Source organism: Volvox carteri (genome assembly GCF_000143455.1).
Source record: "Volvox carteri f. nagariensis unplaced genomic scaffold VOLCAscaffold_14, whole genome shotgun sequence".
NCBI lineage: Eukaryota > Viridiplantae > Chlorophyta > Chlorophyceae > Chlamydomonadales > Volvocaceae > Volvox > Volvox carteri.
In genome coordinates, this window is record NW_003307557.1 from 1,312,038 (window position 1) to 1,333,487 (window position 21,450).

Genomic DNA, 21,450 nt, shown 5'->3' on the forward strand with positions numbered 1-21,450 from the left:
TCTGGAGCTAGTCACCACCACGGCTGTGGTGGATCCCCCCTCGTGTTCTTCACCACTGCCGCCGAGACGGCCATCGGCAACTGGCTGTTCACCTTCTCCCTGCGGGAGGTCCACTCCACGGACGCCAATGCGGCGCTGGCTAACAGCGCCTTTTGGGGGGCGTTCACGGCGGGTCGTGTGATCGGGGTGAGTGGGTGGAGGTTCGGGAGGGCTCGGGTAATGGGGGAGCTGGATTGCTGCGGGCAGGCTGCGAGATGTAGACAGGGTTGGGGGTGTGGGTGTGGTAGGAGGGGTGATAGGGGAGTTGTAGGGGGTGTAGGGGCTTCGGCTGTTCGGGGTAGGTGAGCACCTCTCGCTGTCTCTCTCTCTCTCTCTCTCTCTCTCTCTCTCCCTCGCGCCCATCTGCAATCTTTGCTCCGAGTACGAACAGCCTTTCCCGGCTCACCGTCGAGAGCCCTCCCAGCACCCGGCCATGGGCCACGGGGTTTGTCGTACTCGCGTCTTAAACCCGACGTTCCGCAGCCCTCCCCCCTACCTTCCCCCGGCCTCCGCACGTAACGCCAACGTGCTCCAATGTTTCGATTTCCGCCCCTCGCCCCACAACCCTCTCCCCGCTTGCACCTAGTGTCCCCCGTACATAACATACATACATACATACACACACCATCAGATTTTAACACACATACACACAACCTCTTGCCCCCAGGCCGCCATCTCCCACGCCACCAGTCCCCTGGTTTTGCTTCTGGGCTCCGTGCCCTTCTCCATCCTGGGCTGTCTGCTGCCGCTGGTGGGCGGCCGAGAGCGGCTGTCACAGAGTGTGATAATGGCCATGGCGGTGTTGACGGGTGGGTGGAGATGTGGGGAGATGTGGGTGGGTGGTAGAAGGAGAAGGCGTGGGTGAGGAGGGCGGGGACGATGACAGGAGGGAGTGGAGGGAAACTGCCACACTTCTGGCTTTAAAAACACGCTAACTCACACACCCCCCATGTACCCGTCATCATCCCCTCTTCCCCTCCCTCCCTTCCTCCCTTTTTATTGGCCTGATCTTGGGGTATCCGTCCACGGCATATTTTCTTCTCGTCAATCGTCTGTGCTTCGTCGTTCCCCTCCCTCCCTCCCTCACCCTGCTTTGGAGCCCTACAGCAGTTTGCAATTTGGGACATCGGCAGTTGCTTTCCCTCCTTGACTTGGCTGCATGTGATCCCCCCCCCCAATCCTTCCGCACACCTGTCATCCCCTTCCCAACCTCGGCCCCCCGGGGAATCCTTTGCCTTCCCATTGGATCGAACCCCCGCTTCCCCCCCTCCCTCTCCCCACGGGATTTTATGTCGTACAGGTCTGGGTAACTCAACCGGTTACGCCAACGCGGTGGCTCTCCTGGAGCGCTACGTGCCCGTGACAGGGTTTATCAACGGGGTATTCGGGGCGGTGGCGGGGGGGGCGTGCATGTTCGGACCCGTGATGGTGGCGGCCATGGCCAAGTACACCAGCCTGAGGTAGGCGGGGGGATGGGGATGGGGGATTGTATGCGCAGGTCGAAGGTGGGGGTCGGGGGCCTAACAGAAAAGTAAGGATGGAGGTCCGAAAGGTGGCTATGTATATATTTATGTTTGTATGTATGTATGTGGGGTTTTCAAGGGAATGGAGGGCATTAGGAGAAGACCGATGGATCCTGACTTGGATAAGTTCCGGTTATTGGGTCGGTGGGCGGGTGGGTGGGTAAGTCATGAACGGGTTTAGGGTACAATTGCCGGAGGGAAAGAAGGGCGGTGGGGGTCGGCGGCGTGCGTGTGTGTATTTGCGTGAGGAGATGAAAGTAGGTTTCCCCCCCTTCCCGACCCTCCCTTGCTCGCCCTCCCCTCCTGTCCCCTCACCGCCACTCGTGATCATCACGATCACGTTCAGGTACATGGCCATGCCATGGGTGGGTTTGGTGCTGTACGGCCTGCACCTCCCCGCCATCCTCATTGCCTCACTGGCTGGCGCCAAGCTGCTTTCACTGCCCATGGAACCCGAGCAGGAGCCTTTCCTCAGTCCGGAAGGACCCACCATCACCACCGTTACCACGGCCACCATCACCACAGCCAGCTCTGCTGGGGGGGCAGGAGGGCCGCCTGGGGGCCAGACGGCGGCAGAGATAGGGACGGGGACGGGGACGGGGACGGGGAGGGGCCCTGCTGGGCAACAAGGGCAGCAGGGGGAAGGTGCGGATGGGATTGTGCCGGCGGGTGCTGCTGCTGCTGCGGCGGCGGCGGCGGCTGGCGTGAATGGGCACCACGTGAAGTAACGTCAAAGGCGCGGAGGGGGGTTGGGTTGGATGTCCAGGTAGATAGCGCGTGGAAGAGGCAGGAGGGGGAAGGGATGGGAGCTGGGGCAGCGCGGGACGGGAAGGGCGAGGACTCCTTGTTGGGGGTTTTGCGATTCATACAGCAAATTTAAGTACGCATTTATGTTGGTTTGCATGATTGCCGCTGCGCGGGCGCGTGTCCATAAATATGTGATTTCGTAAATGTGGAGGGAGTTCGGAAAAAGGAAACTTTCATCTAACTTTAAAAGTTCCTTTAAGCATCAGGGGGGGGCATGTTGAAGAATTGACGCGGGTTGTTGCTGTTCGACAGCTTATATAAAAGAGATTGAGAGGCTGAGGCGAAGGCAGTGGAAGGAAAGGGATTTTCGGGCTGGCCGCAATGCTGGAATGTGCTAGGTGCGGGTTGGCGCTTGCGGCTCTACTATTCTTGCGTGGATTATTTTCCGGAGGGCTTTCCGTCCGTGGACAGAGGTAGTGGAAGCCAAAGGAAATGTCCGGACCAGGAGTCGTCGGAAAAGAGCTTCGTTTCGAGTCCGAGACCTGTCCTGATGGCCGAAACAGCCATCGCGCTGGCAGAAACAGGTAAAACGTACGAGGTTGCATCATACACCTTTTTTGCACAAATAGGATCAGCCTGCAAGCTTCGGCGAGGTGAGCTGCGCGGGAACGTCTCGGTTGGTCCCTTTCCACCCGGACCCCTATTTTATAATTCTAACATCTCGCCATATCTCTACATATCAGCGAGGCCTATTTGAAGCATACGATTACCTGGCGCCTAAGTTCGTGGACCAATAGCGGAACGTGGGACAGCGCGGTAACTTTTCCTTCCTTTCCGCGGCCCTGCTAGAGAGGTTTACAAGGGCGACAAACTGTCCCAGATCTCCCATCTGACACAGCTGCGAACTACCTTGCTAATTAATTACAAACCACCGCTTATAAGCCACCTCCAACTTTATGAACCACAAAAACGCAGCAAGCCAAATAAACCGCAGACCATGGCAGACAGCCCTGCCTATTGATCCATGCCCGCGGAACGGAAGTGCGATCACCGCCTGTGCGATCACCCCCTTTTACGTATGGTTGTACGGGCGGCGTTTTCCGTGGCGGTGAAGGTAGGACGAGTGTCCCGTGGACCGACTGCTCACTCAGGCCTGCAGGTACGCAGGCAGCCTGAGACACGTGCACCTTAACCGCCTGCAGGTGTGTGTGTATGTATGTGTATGTTTCTTGTGTGTGTGTATGTGTGTCTTTAACTTCGGGCCAAAATAACAGGGGGCTGGCTAATGGTTTGGATGGGCCCCCCGGTGGAGCTATGAGTGTGGCTGTTCTTGATCCATACCTCTCAGCAGTCGATGCGTCTGCGTGGGACAGACCGTTACATGGCGGTTGGGGTTGCGTTGCCGTCAACCGAGATCCCAGTTTTGATGAGTTGTACAGCAATCAGTTCGCCGATGTAATTGGCGGGGGGCGGTGCTGGTGCTGGTGCTGGTCAGCGTGCTGTATGCCGTTACGCTCGCCGTACTCTCGTACGGCAGGCCGTGAGATGTGGGATGTTTACGGAGAGGGTAATAGTATACGACGCCCGTGTGCTTTGAGGCGTCGTGCACGGCACGCATCGAGGATTTTATTGGACGGCGAGGGGCCAGTTGTGGCCACGCAGGGCTTAATAAAGAATCGCCCTGCACTAAAGCAAATCATGGCGCTATTACGTTACGGGTGGATTATGGCTTTTGTCGTGATGATTAATTATGCTAATTGTGCTGCGCCGTGCTGTCGTCAACCTCCGTCAACCAGGCCATTTTTGGCAGCAGCTTGGCATAGCTAAGCCAATCTATAGGATACATATATCGGCCCTTTGCGGATGGAGGGTTCCAAAAATGGATACTTGATCCGGATGGTGTAATAGTACATATGAAAGCAGGGACGGGTTTTAGGGTTGGATGATTCCGGAGTTGCCGTGGTGAAGCCTAGGGTGAGGCCCTGATGACTTTGCTGAGCTAAAGGGGAACCCCTCCGTCCCCTTTAGTTCCCTTTTAGGGGATGAACAAAAAGGGAAGGAACCGAAGGGGGGACAACCAGTGCACATGTTACGCTCAACGGACTTGTTGGCTTGTATGTAGTTCGGGGCGTAGCCCCTAATGTCGTAAAGTTTACCAACCAGTTTACAACCGGATAGTTCGGGACAAGGGCCTTCACTCTTTGTTTTGTTTTTGTTGGAAACTCGGACCTATAAAGGTTACCTCGCAATCTGCCTTATCCTTGCAGTCATGTCGTCATTCTATTGTCTGTTCCCGTTTTACGGATTGATGCGATGTTCGTGACAGCGGTTGGCTCCACTAACGAACCATGGAGCTCGCAACGCCCCAACTCCCGATTTCGGGCGCAGTCCAACGCTTTGACCAGTCATGTTTGGAGAGCGTATGTTTAGTTTGTTGAGATCTCTTTTGTTTGGCTGTATGTCGATGCCGAGGTTTATCTCTTCGACGTGACAGTGCTAGCTCCGTGGTTAAACGACAAGCGGCAAAAAATGATATAGAATACATGTATAATTTACGAAAGAAAGCCTGCATAAGGGGGTTCTGGCAGGCTCCGGCTTTTTGGCGGCATTTGTCTCAACGCCGCAGTTGGCACACGCCGGGACACACGCTTCCATTCTTTTGTCAACAGTAATTTGTAAAATTTGAACCGAATCTTCCACTTCCAACGGGAAGACACCTGGGCATCATTTCCCGAGCATGGCATGTTTCGTCTGACACCTGTTGCCACCTGCTGATAGCCGGCAGTATCCTTAGCTCAAGAGGTTGCTAAAGATGCAGCCCATCTGGAGCGTCAATCGGCCCGCCGTGGTCATGGACTGCGGCACGGGGTTCACGAAACTTGGTTTTGCAGGCGGCGCCGAGGTAAGGCGCATCATGCTTTCACTAGACTTCCTTAACGACACCCCAAAACCAGCTCCACACATGCAAAAGCACCCAAACGCCCTCCCCCTTGCCGATTTGCCACGCGCGGAGAGACACACAAACCGCCTCCCCGCATCTCCCCCCTGCACGGTGGCACCTGACTAGCACCCTGCTCTGCCTTCAAATATCCCCGGCCCCCGCCCCACCACCAATCTCATTTCCTTACGAATACAAATACCCGGGCCTTCTTCCCCCTGCTTATTGACACCCCATCCTGAACCCTTCCGTTTTTGTCCATGCAGCCCAGTTTCGTCATTCCCACAGCGCTGGGCCCTGGCACCGCCGCCGCTGCCGCCGCCGCTGGCGCTGGCTCCACCCTTGGCTACCGCGGCGGCTCCGGGGCTCTGTTAGGTGACCTGGACTTCACCATTGGGGAGAAGGCGCTGGCGGCGGCGCAGTTGGCAGCGGCGGCGGCAGGGCCAGGTGCCGCGGCCGGCACCGTGGGCGGCAGCGCCGCCGGCGGTGCTGGCGGTGGCGCCGGTGGCGGCCTGGTGTTCCCTGTACGGCATGGCGTTGTGGCGGACTGGGACGCGATGGAGCGGTTCTGGTACAAGTGTCTGTTTCAGTTGGGTGCTCGGATTGGGCGGGTGGGTATCGTATACGATGGGGAGAATGCTGGAGGAAGGGAGGAAGGGGGTACAAGGGGGATTTGGAAATTAATCATTTTGGCTGATTAATTGCTGAATCTTGATTTGGATCCGGATCTGGAGCCCGGATCTGGATCTGGCGCGGGAAACTGATCCGGGTCCGGTGACGGAGAGGGGGAAGGAGGAGCGACAGGAGGAGGAGGACGAGAGAGGAGCTCTCAGTCCGTCCACGCCCCACCTTACCCCCGGGGGTATTTCCCCTCCCACATCCGTACCTGTGCAGCTACCCACGTACGACATATCTCAACATCCCAGCCCACGCACCTGGCCTGACCTTCCTTTACCGTCCCCCTACCTCCCCTACCTCCCCCTACCTCCTTCACACTCCCGCAACCCTCCACCTCAACCCCCCTCCTCGCCCCTCCTCGGCCCCCCGAAGCTACCTGCGTGTGGATCCCGAGGAGCACTGTGTAGTGGTTACGGAGCCGCCCCTCAACCCCCCCGAGTCCCGGGAGGCGCTGGCGGAGATCATGTTTGAGACCTTCAACGTGGCGGGGCTGTACGTCGGGGTGCAGGCGGTACTGGCGCTGTACGCTGGCTGGGCCATAGCGGGGCGGGCGGATAGGGACGCCGCCAAGGTGCGAGGGTGTGGGGTGGGGTGGGGTGTTGGTCGGGGATGTGGAAATGGGTATGGGCCTTCTGATGAGTCATGGTCATGGTGACAGTTACGGTTAGCAGTTATGGTTCACAGCCCTGTGCAGGTCGCGGCGACCGCGACTGTGCCACTAGTCACTGGCCGCCTCCCCCAATCCTTGCCCCTCCGCTTCCCCCGACACACGTACACACACACACACACACACACACACACACACACACACACACACACAGACAGACAGACAGGTCCCGGCCCCACCACACATATCTCAGCCCCCCTAACCTCTCTAACCCAGCGCAGCCCACTCCCCCCCACCAACCCGCCCGCCCTCACCCTCTGAGCCGCCAGATGGCCCTGGGCCTGACCCCACCAGGAGGTGCCCCCTCGGCCCCCTCGGCCACTGAGCACCTGACCGGCACGGTGGTGGATGTGGGGGAGGGGGTGGCGCACATCATTCCGGTGGTGGACGGGTTCGTGCTGGAGGGGGCCATCAAGTGCCTGCCGCTGGCCGGCAGGGCGGTGACGAGCTTCGTACAGCAGATGCTGCGGTAAGGTGCCGCAGCCACAAACCCAGGCTCACACACGAACCCACACGCTGTCGTACCGCATCGTGCCACACCACCCCCTTTTTCCCCGTTACCCCGCCTCTGTGCCATTATTGCTGCCGTACAGCGAGCGAGGTGAGCCCGTGCCTCCCGAGATGTCCCTGGAGCTGTGTCGGCGGATCAAGGAGGGGCATTGCTACGTGGCGCCTGATATGCTGCGGGAGTTTGGGCGGTACGACAAAGATCCCGGGAAGTACCATCGTACATTGAAGCTGCACAACCCGCGAGCCGGGGCGGTGGGTGGGGCTCGGGGGGTATTTTGGAGGGGCTGCCCTGCACTGCCCTGCCCTGCCCCTATAACTTGTGGTGGCTACGTTATAAGTTACGCTCTAACATAATTTGAGTTGTGATGAACAACATCACAACTCACACTCGTGTCGTAAAAGTACGACATGGCACCTGTCGTACTTGCTTTCCCAGCGCCTCTGCATCCGCCCACCTTCCCTGTATATATCCCCCTCACTCACCATTTCTTTTCTCCCTCTCGCCTTCGGCCGTCACCCCTAATGTTCACCCCCAACATTTACCCCCTCCCTCTCACTCACACACACACATACACACACGTGCACACACACACACACGTGCACACACATACACATACACATACGCATACACATACACACGCACACAAGGTCCCCCCGTCCGTGGACATACCACACCACTCCGAACCACCCCGACTTCCCCCGGCGCAACCCGGCCCCCCCTCCTCCTCTACACCTCTACACCTACTTTTCTACACCTACTTCTTTACGGCTTGGCATTACTGCTTTCTTTGCTTTTTTAGTCCTGGCGGCTTAGGTAGGTAGTTTTTTTTCCGACATCTTCTTCACTACGTCATCCCGAGGTCGCCGCACTTCAAGAACGCCTTTTGGTCAGTTCTACGTCTGTTACACTCTTGCCCTGGCAGCAGCTTCACTCGTTTGTGGTTCGTCTTTCCCCCCCTCCCCTCCTCCTTCCCCCTGGCCCCGGGCACCACCGCCCCCACCCCACCCCACCCTAACCTCCTGCTGCTGCTGCTCAGGACTTCACAGTGGAGCTGGGTTACGAGCGCTTTCTGGCGCCCGAGGTGTTCTTCAGTCCGGGGATTTGCTCCTCCGCGCCCCAGGGCACACCCTCGCTGCCGCGGGTGGGTGTTTGGGTACCATACCGCCTCCATGCCTGCCAACCCCGCGATGGCTGTTTTCCCGCCCAGCACATCGTTTTTCGTCTCCGTGATAGTCGTGACAGGGTTTCGAACACACACGTTTCCCTCGTGCCACCCGGTGCTGAAATAACCTGAGCCACCAGGGGGCCCAAATCCCCCTTCGTGCTTTTAGGTGTTTTTCCGTACTTTCCCACATACAGAGATACACCTACACATTCATACAGTGTACTAATCCACCAACCAACGAACTGAACAACCGACAAACCGAAAGAGGAACTAGGGGGGCTGTGAAGGACGCAGGGAGGGGAAACGGGCAATAGGAACCTTGCCTACCATATACGGACATACATGTGCCGTACCCCGTACGGATAGTACTTCCGTACGCGCCCTTTTACCTGCGCGCCCTGGCGCATGTACAACACACGCAGGCGGTGGATGACGTGATCCAAGCGTGTCCCATCGATACTCGTCGTGCGTTGTACGGTAACGTCGTACTCAGCGGCGGCTCCACAATGTTTAAGAACTTTGGTCGGCGGCTGGCAGCGGATCTGACGGCGGCCACCTCGCGACGGCTTCAGCCAGGTGCCACGGTACGTCTGTCTGTATATATGTCTGTCTGTATGTCTGTCTGTATGTACGTCTGTCTGTCTGTCATGTATGTGCATGTCTGTCTGTTAACACAGGCGGCATGTTCATGTAATTACCTGCGTATGCACCTGTCATGCAGGGAAGAGGGTGGGTATTATTCTTAAGCAGCTACACACCGGCCTGGAAAACTGGGAAAGCGTGGGCCTTAGGGTTTTAGGGTTCGGGGGAAAACCCTCCTCATCAGCCCCCCCCCCCCCCCATGACGGCTGTACGCGTCGGTCGTAGGCCCCTCCACGGGTGGCCACGTTGGTTGTCGGTGCTTCCCGGCTGCTCACCTGCCCCGGAGCTCTTCCTCCGCATGCATCCCGCCTCGGCCCTGCACTGCTTGATCCCCTGTCCCCTCAACCGCCGCCTTTCCATTACCACCACCACCGCTGCCACCTCGGCCACTTGCTCCGCCGCCGCGACAACCTCGCCACCTCGGCCACCTCTCCTGGCCCCAGGCCATCGACATCAACGTTCGCAGTCACGCCATGCAGCGGTACGCGGTTTGGTTTGGCGGTAGTTTGGTGGCGTGTGATCCGGGTTTCGGAGCCGTGTGTCACACGCGGGAGCAGTACCAGGAGCACGGACCCAGGTGCGATGTGGGGTTACGGCAAGTCGCCCTTCCTTTCCTCCTTCCCACCCTACCACCATCACCTCACAAGCGCCCTCTCAAGTCTATCATCCAGTGCCATCCGCCTGTCTTCCATCAAAACGTTCGTTACCCTCCTTGGTGTTTGTCTCTGGTCCTTGGTGTTCCTCCCTTAAGTGGGTTACTCAGCTGCACCATTTGCTGTCGGTTTATTTTATCGTCAGCGCGTGCACTTGAACAGGGAATAGAGAAACGCGTTTACAACGTCTGGGGGTGTTGTTTTAGGGTAGAAGCCGATTATCAATCGAAGGAGCACCATATGGGTGGGTTCTATGGGATTTCCGGGCTCCCGGGGACTCTGCTTCCCCACTTAACTACTACGTTTTTTTCCTACTCGCCTTCTTACTCACCACTAAAACCCTAAAACCCTAAAACCCACCCACTTGGCAAAATATGGTAAACAACATCACGAACACCAACCCAATGACAACACCACCGGCACAACACCACCTCAGCATCTGTCGTACCAACTACGTGTTTCGTGACGTGTGACGATCATTTCCACCAAGACCTTCAGAACGAAGCGGAGTGCTCCGAGGGAGCACGGAGCAGCAGCAGCAGCAGGAGTATTATGCCTATATCTAATAGCCCGGGGAGAGCGAGGGAGGGAAGGGGGAGGGAAAGGGGAGGAGGGGGAGGGAAGGGGGAGGGAAGGGGCGTGCACTGTCCGACACGTGTTTGTTGGAAGCGGGGTCGTGGACCGCTGTGTGCGGAGTGCGACGGGAAGGGGGCCAACTGTGCTGTTAATGCTCAGGGCAGGGCATGGCAGGCTTGTAATACACCGCATGTAAAACCTCTCATCCCATTGATGTATAAGTGAAAATCTAAGCAAGAAGGGGATTAGGGTTTAGGGATTAGGGTCCCTGTCCAGCACTTTTGAAACATTGTTCCAATAGCCTCTTTATTGGTGTCACAGGGCCTCTTTAGTCAACTCTGCCTCGAGGTTTTCAGATTTCGGACTGCCAACGGTGTTATATCGTGTGGACGGTCTCGCTTTTGGAAGCCTGAGCGAGTCCAGTGAGGAGCTGCAGAATGTAATCTGAATATGCCGCAATCAGCAACCCCCGTAATACGTCCGTACTGTGCGGATCTGCGGCTGCGGGTATAAGAGCGGGTACAAGAGCGCCGTTGTACGGCGGCACGGTTACAGGATATCTAGCAGCCCTAGACCCAAACCCCCAATTATGGCGGACTTGATGCCATACTCAGAAATATAATCGTGCGGACGCATTGTGCAGTAGTAGCTGCACAGTGGCCCTACACTGCATCCCGCATTACAACATTACTGCAACCAACAACGCCGCAGGTGACCGCCGCCTGGCCGAACGCATCCTGCTGTACAGCGGCGCTGGACAGCAAATCAAAAACTGTGTGGCCGATAACTTCCGTCGAATGAATAACCTGACAGCTTCTAAACCTGGATTGGAAGATGCTTTTAAAATTCGATAATTTAAGATGATTTGATTATAAAGTGCAGACGCAGGCGAATGCAGGCGCCGCGCAAAAGAAGTAATAGTGACAAGTTCGCGTCGTAAGAACTACACGAGCAGGCATAAAGACTTTATAGCTCCCAACACAATAACCGCAGCCATGCACCTGCCAAAAAAAGTGCACGTCAATAAAGCTTGCACCTGCGAAAAGTGCACATCGATGATTAAGCTTTGCTTGTTTATTTTAGATCCAGCAGCAGTTGCAGCGATCCGGTGCAGCTGGCTGACTCATGCAGTCGAGGACATATATACACTACCTTATCATTGCCGTTGCATGAACGAACGAATTTATTCATTCATTCGCCATGCGGCTGTATGTATGTACGGCTTGGAACATCTGAATCCGATAGTCCACAAGTGCTTCCCGCACTTGAATGTTCCCCATCTGCCGCTTGCTCAACGGCTGTCAATCTTCCCTTCATGACACCAATGCCGGCCCCGGGCCCCTTGGGCCGCAACTCCTGGCCTCGCATTGCCATGAACACGCTTGCGTGCTGCAGCAGCTCCTTATGTCCATTTCCCCCCCGAGACACACACATACATACACACACATCAATACCTCCACTGCGTTGCACACACGCAGCAGCGTCTGATACCCATGAGACGAATAAATACTATTATCGTCGTACTACTATTCTCGTACTATTGCTGCTGCTGCTACTCCTTGACCAGCCGGCCACTAACACTTACAAGTGGCGGCTCGTATAAGCCACATCTGAAGTACGGTTGTACTACCGTGCAAGTACTCTTGCGTGCTCGACCCGCAAACTCTCTATACCTGCTATACACGCACGAATTCACCGTTTGATATGTTTTCCTAATCATATGTTCACTACCTGCGATTAGCTTCGTACGGCTAGGTACGGCCAATCACGGCACCTGCATCCGTCAGTCCGCCCATAGGGCCCCGAGACACGTTGTAAAAGTCCACATCCACCATGGCCAGCCTGGGCACGGCGGCCTTTGCGGGGCTGCCGGGAAGGGGGGTGTAGGTAGCGGCGTCTAGCAGCGGATCTGACTCTACGCTGCCGGCGTCGCCGCTGATGTACGACTTCCAGCCCGCCAGGCCACCGTCGTACCCTGCTGGTGGCACCCGGCGATCCACATAGCGCCCGGGGGGGCTGCCGCTGCTGCTGCTGCTGCTGCTGCTGCTGCCGTCGGCCGCCTTGAAGTAGATGTTGTTGGCGAAGGAGAGATCGCTCGGTGAGGAGATGGCGGTGTAGATAGGCAGCGAGTTGGGATCTACGTCTGTGATCTGTATGAAAAAAGTACGGCACAGGAGTGTCGTACGAGTTACATGAGGAAAAAAGGGGCAGATGGACATCAAATGAAAGTAAAAGATATGGAACCCGCTCAACAAGTCGTAGCAATCAACGAGTGGAGGACCTGGTGACGCACGAGTAGTAGTAGGCGTTGTGCCTCGATCTTGAGGGACAGAGCTCGTGCAGGCCTTTATATTTTTACACCTTGTTCGTACATACCTACCGACCTACACGACCCGAATGTACGACGCACCACTCACCCCATTGCACTCTGCGATGGTGCAGCCTGCATCCAGGCACAGGCACCCAGTGTCGAGTACTTCCAGAGCTGAGGAGGGAATCTTGGAGATATCGCTCAACTGGCTGAGGACTGCGTCCCATTTAGATGTCGCCTCGCCTGCACGTGTCAACAAACAGCCCTTCGAATAACCTTAGATAGACGGGTGCCGTACAGTGCGAGTGCGAATGCGAATGCGAGTGTGAGTCCCGAGTCAACCGATTTGGGTCAACATGTCCCACAGAGGAGGTCAACACATCTTGGAATGGGAGACAGGGGAGGATGTAGGAGAAATAGAATGGGATTTTGCTTCTTTTTGTCAGCGGAAAGGAATAACAGATACACGACCCTTAAGTCGTAGGCAAGACACGTTTGAATGCACACACAAACATGTACAGACATACAGACCACACAGACACACACACACACACACACACAAGCACACGCGCACACACACACACACACACACGCACATCCAAATGCAGCACTGGCAATCCAGTCAGATTCATGCCTGTTACGTCACTCATTCTCAAACCTAGGGCTTCGGATTGACGCACCTGAGAAATACCAGGGACTGCCATTATCAGCAAAGATGCCGCCGTACTTCTTAAGTGCAGTACAAAACACGCGCGCTGCTGCCGCCAGCGGACTGCAGTCGAAGCTGGCGTTGAGGCGCACCCTCAAGCCCATGTACGGCGCGTCGGGGCCGCTATAACCGGCAGCGGCGAAGTGGGTGGCGGGCGGCGCGTAAGCGCGGCGCGAGTTGGGTCCAGTGAAACGGATTGCGTGGTCAATGACACCCTTGACCACCACCTCCTCCCACTTAACGAGGCCAGGCATAATGGGCAGACCGGCAGCGTCGGCTGAAGTCCAGCCCAGCGGCCGGCCCACGGCGTTGCGGGAAAGGTTGAACCGAGCCACGATGTCAGCGCGCCACTTGCCCGTGCCCGTCACATTCGGCGGGAAGCTGTACACATAGTACGGACAAAAGTACGGCACCACAAAATACGGACAGCCTCAGAAGGTGTGCTCTGTGTAAAAGTCCTGGCTAAAGCTGACAAATAATAAACCTCCCTCGCAATTGCATTGGTATGTAGGTGGCAGCAATACCAGGGATCGCCCGCGGGTAAAAACGTGGCCCAGGTTAGTGGCCAAGTGGGTACTGAAGCGCTTTGTGCTTAGCACGTACTGACGTGCTTGCTAGCTTCCGGCAACCCGGCGTGCCGTACCTTCTATAGGTCTCGTACAGCAGACACGTGGCATTGTCCACAACCAGCACGTGGCGGTCGCCGCCGCAGGGGGTGCCCGGACAGTTAGGGTAGGCCCCCTCGACGGGGGCGTTGGGCGGGAAGGGGTAGCCGCCGGGAACCGTGTCGGACTCGTCGGGGTAGCCGGTGACCGGGTCGATGTCAATCTGTTCAAAACAAGTTGTGCCACAAAAACAAATAAACAAATAAACAAAAAGCCGATTGAGGCGACTTTGAAGAGCTTTTGGCAGGTTACGGTGACCAAAGCGCATTCAGTCATGCTCAGGCATACGGGGCGCCCGCATTGAGCAGTTTTCCTCTCTCAGGCATGTCAATCTGGTTCATCTCCGAAACCACCCTCCCGGCACCTCACTTCAGCCAGCGACACGTGGACTGGCCGACCTTACCTCGGTGGATGCCTAATCGAAAAACGAATGCTGGCGGAATCTGGCCCGTTGGATGTGTAATATCCCCTAGCCCCAAACCCGCAGCGGCATACGCCCTATTGTATGGCAACGGTACAAGCCCAGGGGTCGCAGCCGCACTCATCAACTGCCACAACTTTCGAGTGAGACCTCCCTTGTGCTCCGTAAATGCGCTTCAGGAAGGAAAAGCACTTCACAAAATGTCGTCAACGTATCCCATATAGATACAGAATTCATCTCATGCTCTGCTTACCGGCACTAGGGGCGTGCCCTTGCTGCTGTCAACCACCACAAAGGGAATTCCGTACAGAATCCGTTGACCGTTGAGCGTGTAACCGCCGCCAAAGTCTGGATGCACGCCCCCGCCGCCGATGTTGCTCTTGATGGTGTCACTGTCGGGGTGTACGGGCAGTGAGCTCACGTCCTGGTGCCAGGCGTTGTCTGGCGGGAAGATGGGACATGAGCCGTCGGGGTTGCGGCCCGCCTCCCCCGGTGCGCTCAAATAGGCATCGGCAAACGACGCCAGTTGCCGCCGCTGCTGCTGGCGCCATGCCCGCCAGGCCATGCCACCGCCACCGCCGCTCTCGGTGGCCGGCCGGACCTGAACTCGAACACTTGCAGCAGCGCCGTTGTCGCCGTCGTCGTCGTCATCGGGCAACGCCATTCTGAGGATTCGACGGCCTATTGCACCAGCACCGCTTGCAGGGCACGTGCCGTTCGGCGGGGTGGCGACCAACTGCTTGTTGGCAATCGAACCTTGGAGGATCCTCGCCTCCACCATTAGGCGGGCGCTGGCTGGGCCTCGCAGCGTGACGATGTTGTTGCGAAAGGTGATGTTGGTATTGGGCGGCCCGACGGCGAGTGTGGGGCCTAGCTGCTTGGGGCTGACGGACAGCAGCACCCCAGCCTGCATGGAGGCGGCCACGCCCAGTAACGTGTTATGCACCACGACAGCGTCGCGGGCGGAGTAGAAGGCCACACCCGCACCCGCGCCGCCGTCCAGGATGTTGCTGCGGGGGCAGTTGCACCGGTGTGTGTGTGTGAGCGCGTTGGGTTTAGTGTTTAGTTGTTGCCGCCAGGACAAGGAAGGGAGGGCATAAGTTTGGGCGTTGCATGAAGCAAGCAATTTACCAAAAGTGCAACCAAAAGGCCATGGTTCTAACCTTAACATGCAATGTTGTGTGCATGTGATGTGCAGAAACCAGCAAGCAAAAGTCACCACAGGTCCGCTTACAGCAGCAGTAGTAGTAGCAGTACCAGCAGCATTAGTACAGGCAACAGCAGTACCATCAACACTAGTACCATCAACACTAGTACCATCAACACTAGTACCATCAACAGTGGTAGCAGCAGCAGCAGCAACAGGGTACCCCCGGTGGTCCCCCGGTCCGTATGCACACACTTGCGCACTGTGGTGTTGATGTTGTCGTGCCAGTCGCCGCCGTTGCTTCGCGCCCAGTCCACGTCCATGTACATCACCTCGGTGTTGTCGCTGCCCAGCAGGATCCCGCGACCGCCAAAGTTCCTGCCAGTATAAAAAGAGGAAGGGTGCATTTGCGGCTGTGGATGCGGGTGCGATGGTATAGGGCGGCAGGATGAGCAGATGATTCGGGAAATGGGTGACATCCGACATGCGCTTGAGGAGCATGGGGGCCGGTGGGGCCAGCGGGGTTGCTTTGGGTGTGCAGGAAAACCCCAGCGGAAAGCCGAAAAACCCCAGCGCCACCCACCCCCGGGAGCTTAGAGGAAGACGTACATTACACGTGGCACCACCGCCCATAGGGCCCAAAGGTCTCGCCGCCTAGGACAGCCGCGCCACACCACCCCCTACCGCAGCCCACCTAGGGCGCCCAGCACTACCCGGCAGTGTCGACAGGAGCAGGAATGCCCCTCAATTCCCTAAGTAGTGCTTTCCACATGCCCGGCTTCGGCTGGGGTTAAATACTTTCCTTACTAGCGTGCGTACCGCAGCCGAAGGCAGGGCGCGAGGCGACGAAACACACACACACACACACACACACAAACACACAGACACACACGTCTCACGTCCCGCGCCTTACTTGATCAAGTTTTTCTCCACAAGCACGTTCCTGACCCCGCCCCCCAGTCGGATGCCCGTATCGGCCGGACTGAGGACGGTGTTGGCCTGGAGGGTCAGGTCTGCGCCGCCGCGGACCTCGATGCCGGTTCCCTTGGGCCGAGTGATCGTCACATTCTGGATGACCAGTCCTTTGACAAAGGTACTCAGTTTGATGCCGTGAAGCCCGCAGTCGGTCAGGGTCAGGTTCTGTACCGGGCCCCCGCAGAAAGGAATTATTTGGTACCAAATGGGCGGGTGGGTAGGTTAGCAGCTGACAGGGTGTGACCAGCAGGTGGGCAGGTGGGCAGGTGGGCAGGTGGGCAGGCGAAGTGGGCGGGGGGTCATCACGCAGTGGGCGGGGCCATTCATCCATCGGCGGATATCAATCAAGGGGCCATCGTGACTGTCCTTCTAGCTGTTGCTCGGCATTCAGCCGTGTTGGCCATACGTGTTGTCGATTGCGGTGGTTTCCGCTCTCGGCCGCCCTCGGACAGCGCACATCTCATCTTTTGACCAATGGCACCCCAGCAGCTACCGACAAAAAGCTTCGTTGCTGGATATAACAGCGCCCCACTGTACTGCGATATATCTGCTGCAAGCTGGGAATGAATGCACTTCTTGCGCTAAGGCTGCCATGCGCTATGTACCATACATGCCGTACCTGAATGTACGACAAGGTGGGCTGCTTTCCCCTCGCCGCCAGATAAAAAGCCCAGTATGCGCTTGTGCCGCTGCCGGCTCCTTCATTCAAGAAGATGCAGCTGCCGGACGCACCGCCCGACATGACCACGTCAAAGTTTGCGAGGTTGATGGCGGCGGCGCCGCCGTACAGTCCTCCTCCCGTACGGATGCAGGGGTTGGCGCCGGTGGCGGACGAGCACACAACGGTCGCTCGGGACATTGGCAGGTCGGCTGGGTTCGTGATAATGGTAACCTGCAGGCACGGATAAAAACGTCGTGGGCAGGGCATGTGTGTGGTGGCTCTGCGGCCGCCGCCAGGCTCATAATAGACCGGCCCTTGGGGGCCCCTCATCAGGGCTCCAGGTATGAATGGGGCCCCCAGGTTATCCCTTCGGAGAGTAACGCAACTCCAGCAGGTGAAACGCATGCACACTCACACATATATATACACACATAATAGAGGCTGTACTGGGCCCACGGCATGCGGAATAATGCCTGCAGTGGTGCGGATTACAATCGATGAAGGACAACAGCTCTATTGCGCATTTTAGGCTATTACCCGGACCAGCCAGGACCCGGAGCCATCTCCCAGAGGGCCCATGTCGAGGGTGGTCGGACAAAGCAGCTGCGGTCCCCCACGGGCTGCTAACGGGGGTTCTTGAACATAACTATTTCCCGCAATTTCCACAATCCCCACAATCCCCCACAATCCCCACAAAGCACACGATCTTACATTGGGTCTGAAGATCCCGAAGCCTCCTGTGTGGTTTTGGCCACCCTTCAGCAGGATGCGGTCGCACTGGTTCGCAGCCACAAGCGCCGCCCCGACCGTCTTGAAGGGGTACGTGTAATTCGAGTCGTAGTTGAACACCTGGTTATCCTGGCCGCTGACGGCATCCACGTACAGGTCCTTGCACGTCCGTCCCGCCCAGTACAAGTACGGCCAGTTTTTGTCGTACACAGGGCCCAAGCCGATGCCCATGTACGGCGCAGTACTGCTGTTGGCGATTGCGGCCGGCACAGGTGGCAGTGACTTGGCGGCACCTGCGGCGTTTGACTGCACTGCCCCTGCGTCAAACAGACCCACGGCGGGTCGCTGGCGGCCGCTAAAATCGTCCAACACCAGCGCAGCGCCGCCGTCTGGCAGTGTGCGCGCTGCCCGGGCCTTGGCAGGGCTGCATACTAGCGGTGTGAAGTTGGAGTCGAGCTTTGGATCGACCTCGATGCTGTTGATATCGCAGTACGCTTGCTGCAATGTTACGGTGCAGTGTCGAGCCCAGCCTGTGGCGTTGCCGACGAAGGGGCTCTCCGTGCGCTCGTCCTCCAGCATGGCGCCCTGGCCCCACTGGAAGGTGGCGGGGCCGAGACCTGATGGGGGGTCGGGGCGGCGAGCGGGGGCTCAGCCAACAGCAACACACCTTGCCACACACATTGCCACACACTCAGGCCCGGCACACGCACCTCTCTGGTCGTAGTAGACGTTGTGTGCGGATACAAACTTGCTAGCCTGGTCCAACCCGCCTGCACGGATCTGCAGCAGGGGTCCGGCGCGTGCCGTGGGGGACCGTACCAGCACGTTGGCCCAGATCGTGAGATTGGCGCAGCGTGTGAGCAAGGGGCCCGAAGGCGCATCATCGTGGGTGTAGGAGTTGATTAGGATGCAGCTCTGCGCGTTCTCTTGGGCCTGCCAGATGGTGTTGTGGGCGAGAACGGTGCCACTGCTGGCCCACACGTTGATCCCCGCCTGGCTGACAGCCGTCAGGATGTTATTGCGGGCTGGTGGGGTGGCGGTGGGGAAAGAAGGGAGGGTGTGAAGCACGCAAGAGGGACAGACAAACATGCAGAGAAAGCGCACATATAAATGATATTCATTGGTGATTCCCTCAGGACTAATCTTGCTTCAGATCTCCTGCTTCAGATCCACCATGCCATCCGGGTTCACGCAACATTTGTTCCTCGTGGATCCTTACTTCTGATGTGGTGTGTCCGTGCAGAGCGTGTATCAACGTAATGCAACACATTTCTAGGGTGAGCCCAGAGGCGAAAGTCACTGGGTACGAGCCGACCTGTGGCATTGATGGACTCGTACAGTGCAGGATTGTTAATTCCGTCCATATACTCGTACTCGGTTGCGAACCCCAGGTTGAATCCAAAGTTGGATCGTGTCACGAAGTTACGTTCCAACAGTGCGCGTGCGGTGCCTCCGGCAAGGTGCACGGCAGCGCCAGCAATGTCGTGGAAATACGTGTCCTGTACAGCAATGTCGTACACCTGGAAGGCCACAATGCCATGGCCACTGGTGCGCTCCCGAGCGCCTGTGTTGTAAATTTCGCAGTTGGAAAAAGTGTTGTTTGTTGCCTTCATCGTTAACTTGACTCCACTGCTACCTGTGTCGTGTATGCTGGTGACGGCGGCAGGGAGGGGGGGGTGGCGGCAGAAAGGTGGGAATGGTTGGTTCGGAAGCGACTGAAGAGGAGGTATGAGCTCTGCTCCAGCGCGATCCCCCCTAAGCTCTATTTAAATCTAGCGGCCAGCAACATGACGTACCGCACGTACGACAACACGCCACAATCCAGCTGCCCCCTTTGAGCCGCTCACCGTACATTCTGTACGCGCCAGTGGCTGGGCGCCGCGCCCTGCGCCACACGCTCGGCCATGGTGCCATAGTTCTCCCACGACGTGAAGAACATGATGCCGTAATAGAAGCCACCTGTGATCTCCAGATCCTAAAAACAGGAGGCACAATTACATCACAGGCAGCCAACCGGGGGGCACATACCGGCCAGTTATGCCTTTGGAGAGTGAGGCAATCCGAGGGGAGGAAAACACGAAGAGTGCGAGGGGCTGCCGTCAGGAAGGGAAAACGATGAGGCGGACGAGCATACGGCATACACATACACAGCACATTCTTCCCACCCACCACCCACCCACCCCACCACCACCCACCCACCCACCGAGATGACTCCGTAATCAGCCCCAGGTCTCAGAGTGATGACGTTAACGGCGTTCTGAGGGTCGCTCATGGGCAGCGAGATGACGGCCCAGTGGCCGGGGGCGGAGCGCAATGTGAGACGTGGTCGTGTGATGTCGATACCTCCTGCGAGCCGGCAAACCGGAAAGGAGAGTCAGCAAGCTAGACAGACAGCAAGCAAGACAGTCAGGAGGTTATGTACGTGTGTGCCCAGGTCCCGAAGCCGCCGTCCATCCCCCATCCGTGCATGCTCCCCAACAACCCCCGCCGTCAGCTGTCAGTCAGCCCCATCCCAGCCCCGCGGCCACAGCAACTCACAACTCACCAGGGTGCACTCCGGTCTTGAGGTAGATCTGATCACCCGGCCACGCTTCAAACACCGCCTTGGCTGGGGACTTGAACGGCGAGTCCGGATGTCCGCTGTTGGTCTCGTCGTTTCCGGCGGTGTCCACCCACCAAGTGCGGGGTACGGTGCCAACCTTGACGGGGTACGTGCCAGCCGGCTGCGTGCTCCCCGCGGTGTAAGTAACTGTGAGCGAGGGGCGGCGGAGTGCCGGGTTGTCGCGCTGATATTGACCTGTGATGAATGAGATAGTCCCGTTGACCGCCCTGCACAGCAGCAGCAGCAGCAGCGGAACTGTAGCAGCGGAACTGTAGCAGAACGGTGACACTACTCCAACATATGTCGTCAAGAGGCGCAGGGTGATTGATAATGCTGGCAACTCCTGAGCAGGCATGCATGCGCTTTCTGTTTAGCTAACGGCAGAGGGGAGGGCACATAGGCACGGGTCATAGATACGTGGTCAAGACAGCTCGCTGCACCTCTGATACGATCACACGGTGCCATAAAACAACACACAATCTAACTTATGTCTGCAATCGCGTAAAAAATGTTGAAATGTTAAATACTGCAAACCGCAAACCCAACAAAACCCAACAAAACAAAACCCGATACAATCAGCAGACAGTCAGCAAATGACCTTGTCGTCCCACTCGAGTTAATCACCGAGTTGTTACACACAGTGTTTTTTTTTTAAGTAATATATTACTTTTAAGGAATAAAGAGGCCTTTTTGGCCTTTGGAAATAAGGAACAAAGTGAGGCCGATCCGTACATTTTCATTCCTTCAGCCAAAAACGTCCATTGCTGCCAGATTGCTCCGTAGTGTGCAGAACTTAGTATTATCGATCATAAAATAGATATGAGGGGCCGTAAGAAGGTCAAGCCCGTGAGTCAACGCGGCATAGCAGAATGTATGACCGGTCCTTCCATAGACAAACACGCAAAAGGCAACGACTTGAACGCCGAACAAACACAAAAACAGCAAGATAAGTCTGAAATTTTTCCTGATAAAGGCGTTTGGGACGGCGGTGCTGTTGTAACTTATCGGGGGGGGTCTGGGGGGGGCGTAGCCCCCCCCAGCGCCCCACCTCTTAAGGAATACATAACGGCGACGCTAGCAACTTTGTTACT

At 57.2% G+C, this 21,450-nt stretch overlaps 3 protein-coding genes across 3 annotated transcripts in view; 2 read left to right on the forward strand and 1 right to left on the reverse strand.

Moving 5' to 3' along the window:
* The window catches only part of VOLCADRAFT_89859 (uncharacterized protein), a gene marked incomplete at both ends in the record, with an annotated part of 5,014 nt that extends 1,108 nt beyond the window's left edge, over nucleotides 1-3,906 (forward strand). The window contains 7 exons of the mRNA XM_002949374.1: nucleotides 67-186; nucleotides 707-848; nucleotides 1,340-1,499; nucleotides 1,909-2,207; nucleotides 2,783-2,962; nucleotides 3,461-3,468; nucleotides 3,847-3,906. Coding sequence (XP_002949420.1) covers nucleotides 67-186; nucleotides 707-848; nucleotides 1,340-1,499; nucleotides 1,909-2,207; nucleotides 2,783-2,962; nucleotides 3,461-3,468; nucleotides 3,847-3,906 — 969 coding nt within the window. The remainder of the gene's footprint in view (nucleotides 1-66; nucleotides 187-706; nucleotides 849-1,339; nucleotides 1,500-1,908; nucleotides 2,208-2,782; nucleotides 2,963-3,460; nucleotides 3,469-3,846) is intronic.
* A 1,254-nt stretch (nucleotides 3,907-5,160) lies between these two features.
* Nucleotides 5,161-10,036, forward strand: arp3 (actin-related protein Arp3; the record flags this gene model as incomplete). The annotated part of the gene is made up of 11 exons (XM_002949375.1): nucleotides 5,161-5,211; nucleotides 5,514-5,668; nucleotides 5,723-5,818; nucleotides 6,298-6,496; nucleotides 6,919-7,061; nucleotides 7,186-7,354; nucleotides 8,140-8,244; nucleotides 8,691-8,852; nucleotides 9,136-9,162; nucleotides 9,354-9,487; nucleotides 10,000-10,036. 11 exons carry the CDS (start codon nucleotides 5,161-5,163, stop codon nucleotides 10,034-10,036), a joined length of 1,278 nt encoding a protein of 425 aa, XP_002949421.1.
* A 479-nt stretch (nucleotides 10,037-10,515) lies between these two features.
* The window catches only part of VOLCADRAFT_89861 (uncharacterized protein), a gene marked incomplete at both ends in the record, with an annotated part of 12,530 nt that continues 1,595 nt past the window's right edge, over nucleotides 10,516-21,450 (reverse strand). The window contains 16 exons of the mRNA XM_002949479.1: nucleotides 10,516-10,640; nucleotides 11,914-12,289; nucleotides 12,557-12,693; nucleotides 13,131-13,540; nucleotides 13,803-13,987; nucleotides 14,499-15,255; nucleotides 15,648-15,805; nucleotides 16,341-16,532; nucleotides 16,987-17,259; nucleotides 17,740-18,374; nucleotides 18,468-18,537; nucleotides 18,577-18,782; nucleotides 19,073-19,407; nucleotides 19,605-19,732; nucleotides 19,961-20,103; nucleotides 20,303-20,586. Coding sequence (XP_002949525.1) covers nucleotides 10,516-10,640; nucleotides 11,914-12,289; nucleotides 12,557-12,693; nucleotides 13,131-13,540; nucleotides 13,803-13,987; nucleotides 14,499-15,255; nucleotides 15,648-15,805; nucleotides 16,341-16,532; nucleotides 16,987-17,259; nucleotides 17,740-18,374; nucleotides 18,468-18,537; nucleotides 18,577-18,782; nucleotides 19,073-19,407; nucleotides 19,605-19,732; nucleotides 19,961-20,103; nucleotides 20,303-20,586 — 4,414 coding nt within the window. The remainder of the gene's footprint in view (nucleotides 10,641-11,913; nucleotides 12,290-12,556; nucleotides 12,694-13,130; nucleotides 13,541-13,802; nucleotides 13,988-14,498; nucleotides 15,256-15,647; nucleotides 15,806-16,340; nucleotides 16,533-16,986; nucleotides 17,260-17,739; nucleotides 18,375-18,467; nucleotides 18,538-18,576; nucleotides 18,783-19,072; nucleotides 19,408-19,604; nucleotides 19,733-19,960; nucleotides 20,104-20,302; nucleotides 20,587-21,450) is intronic.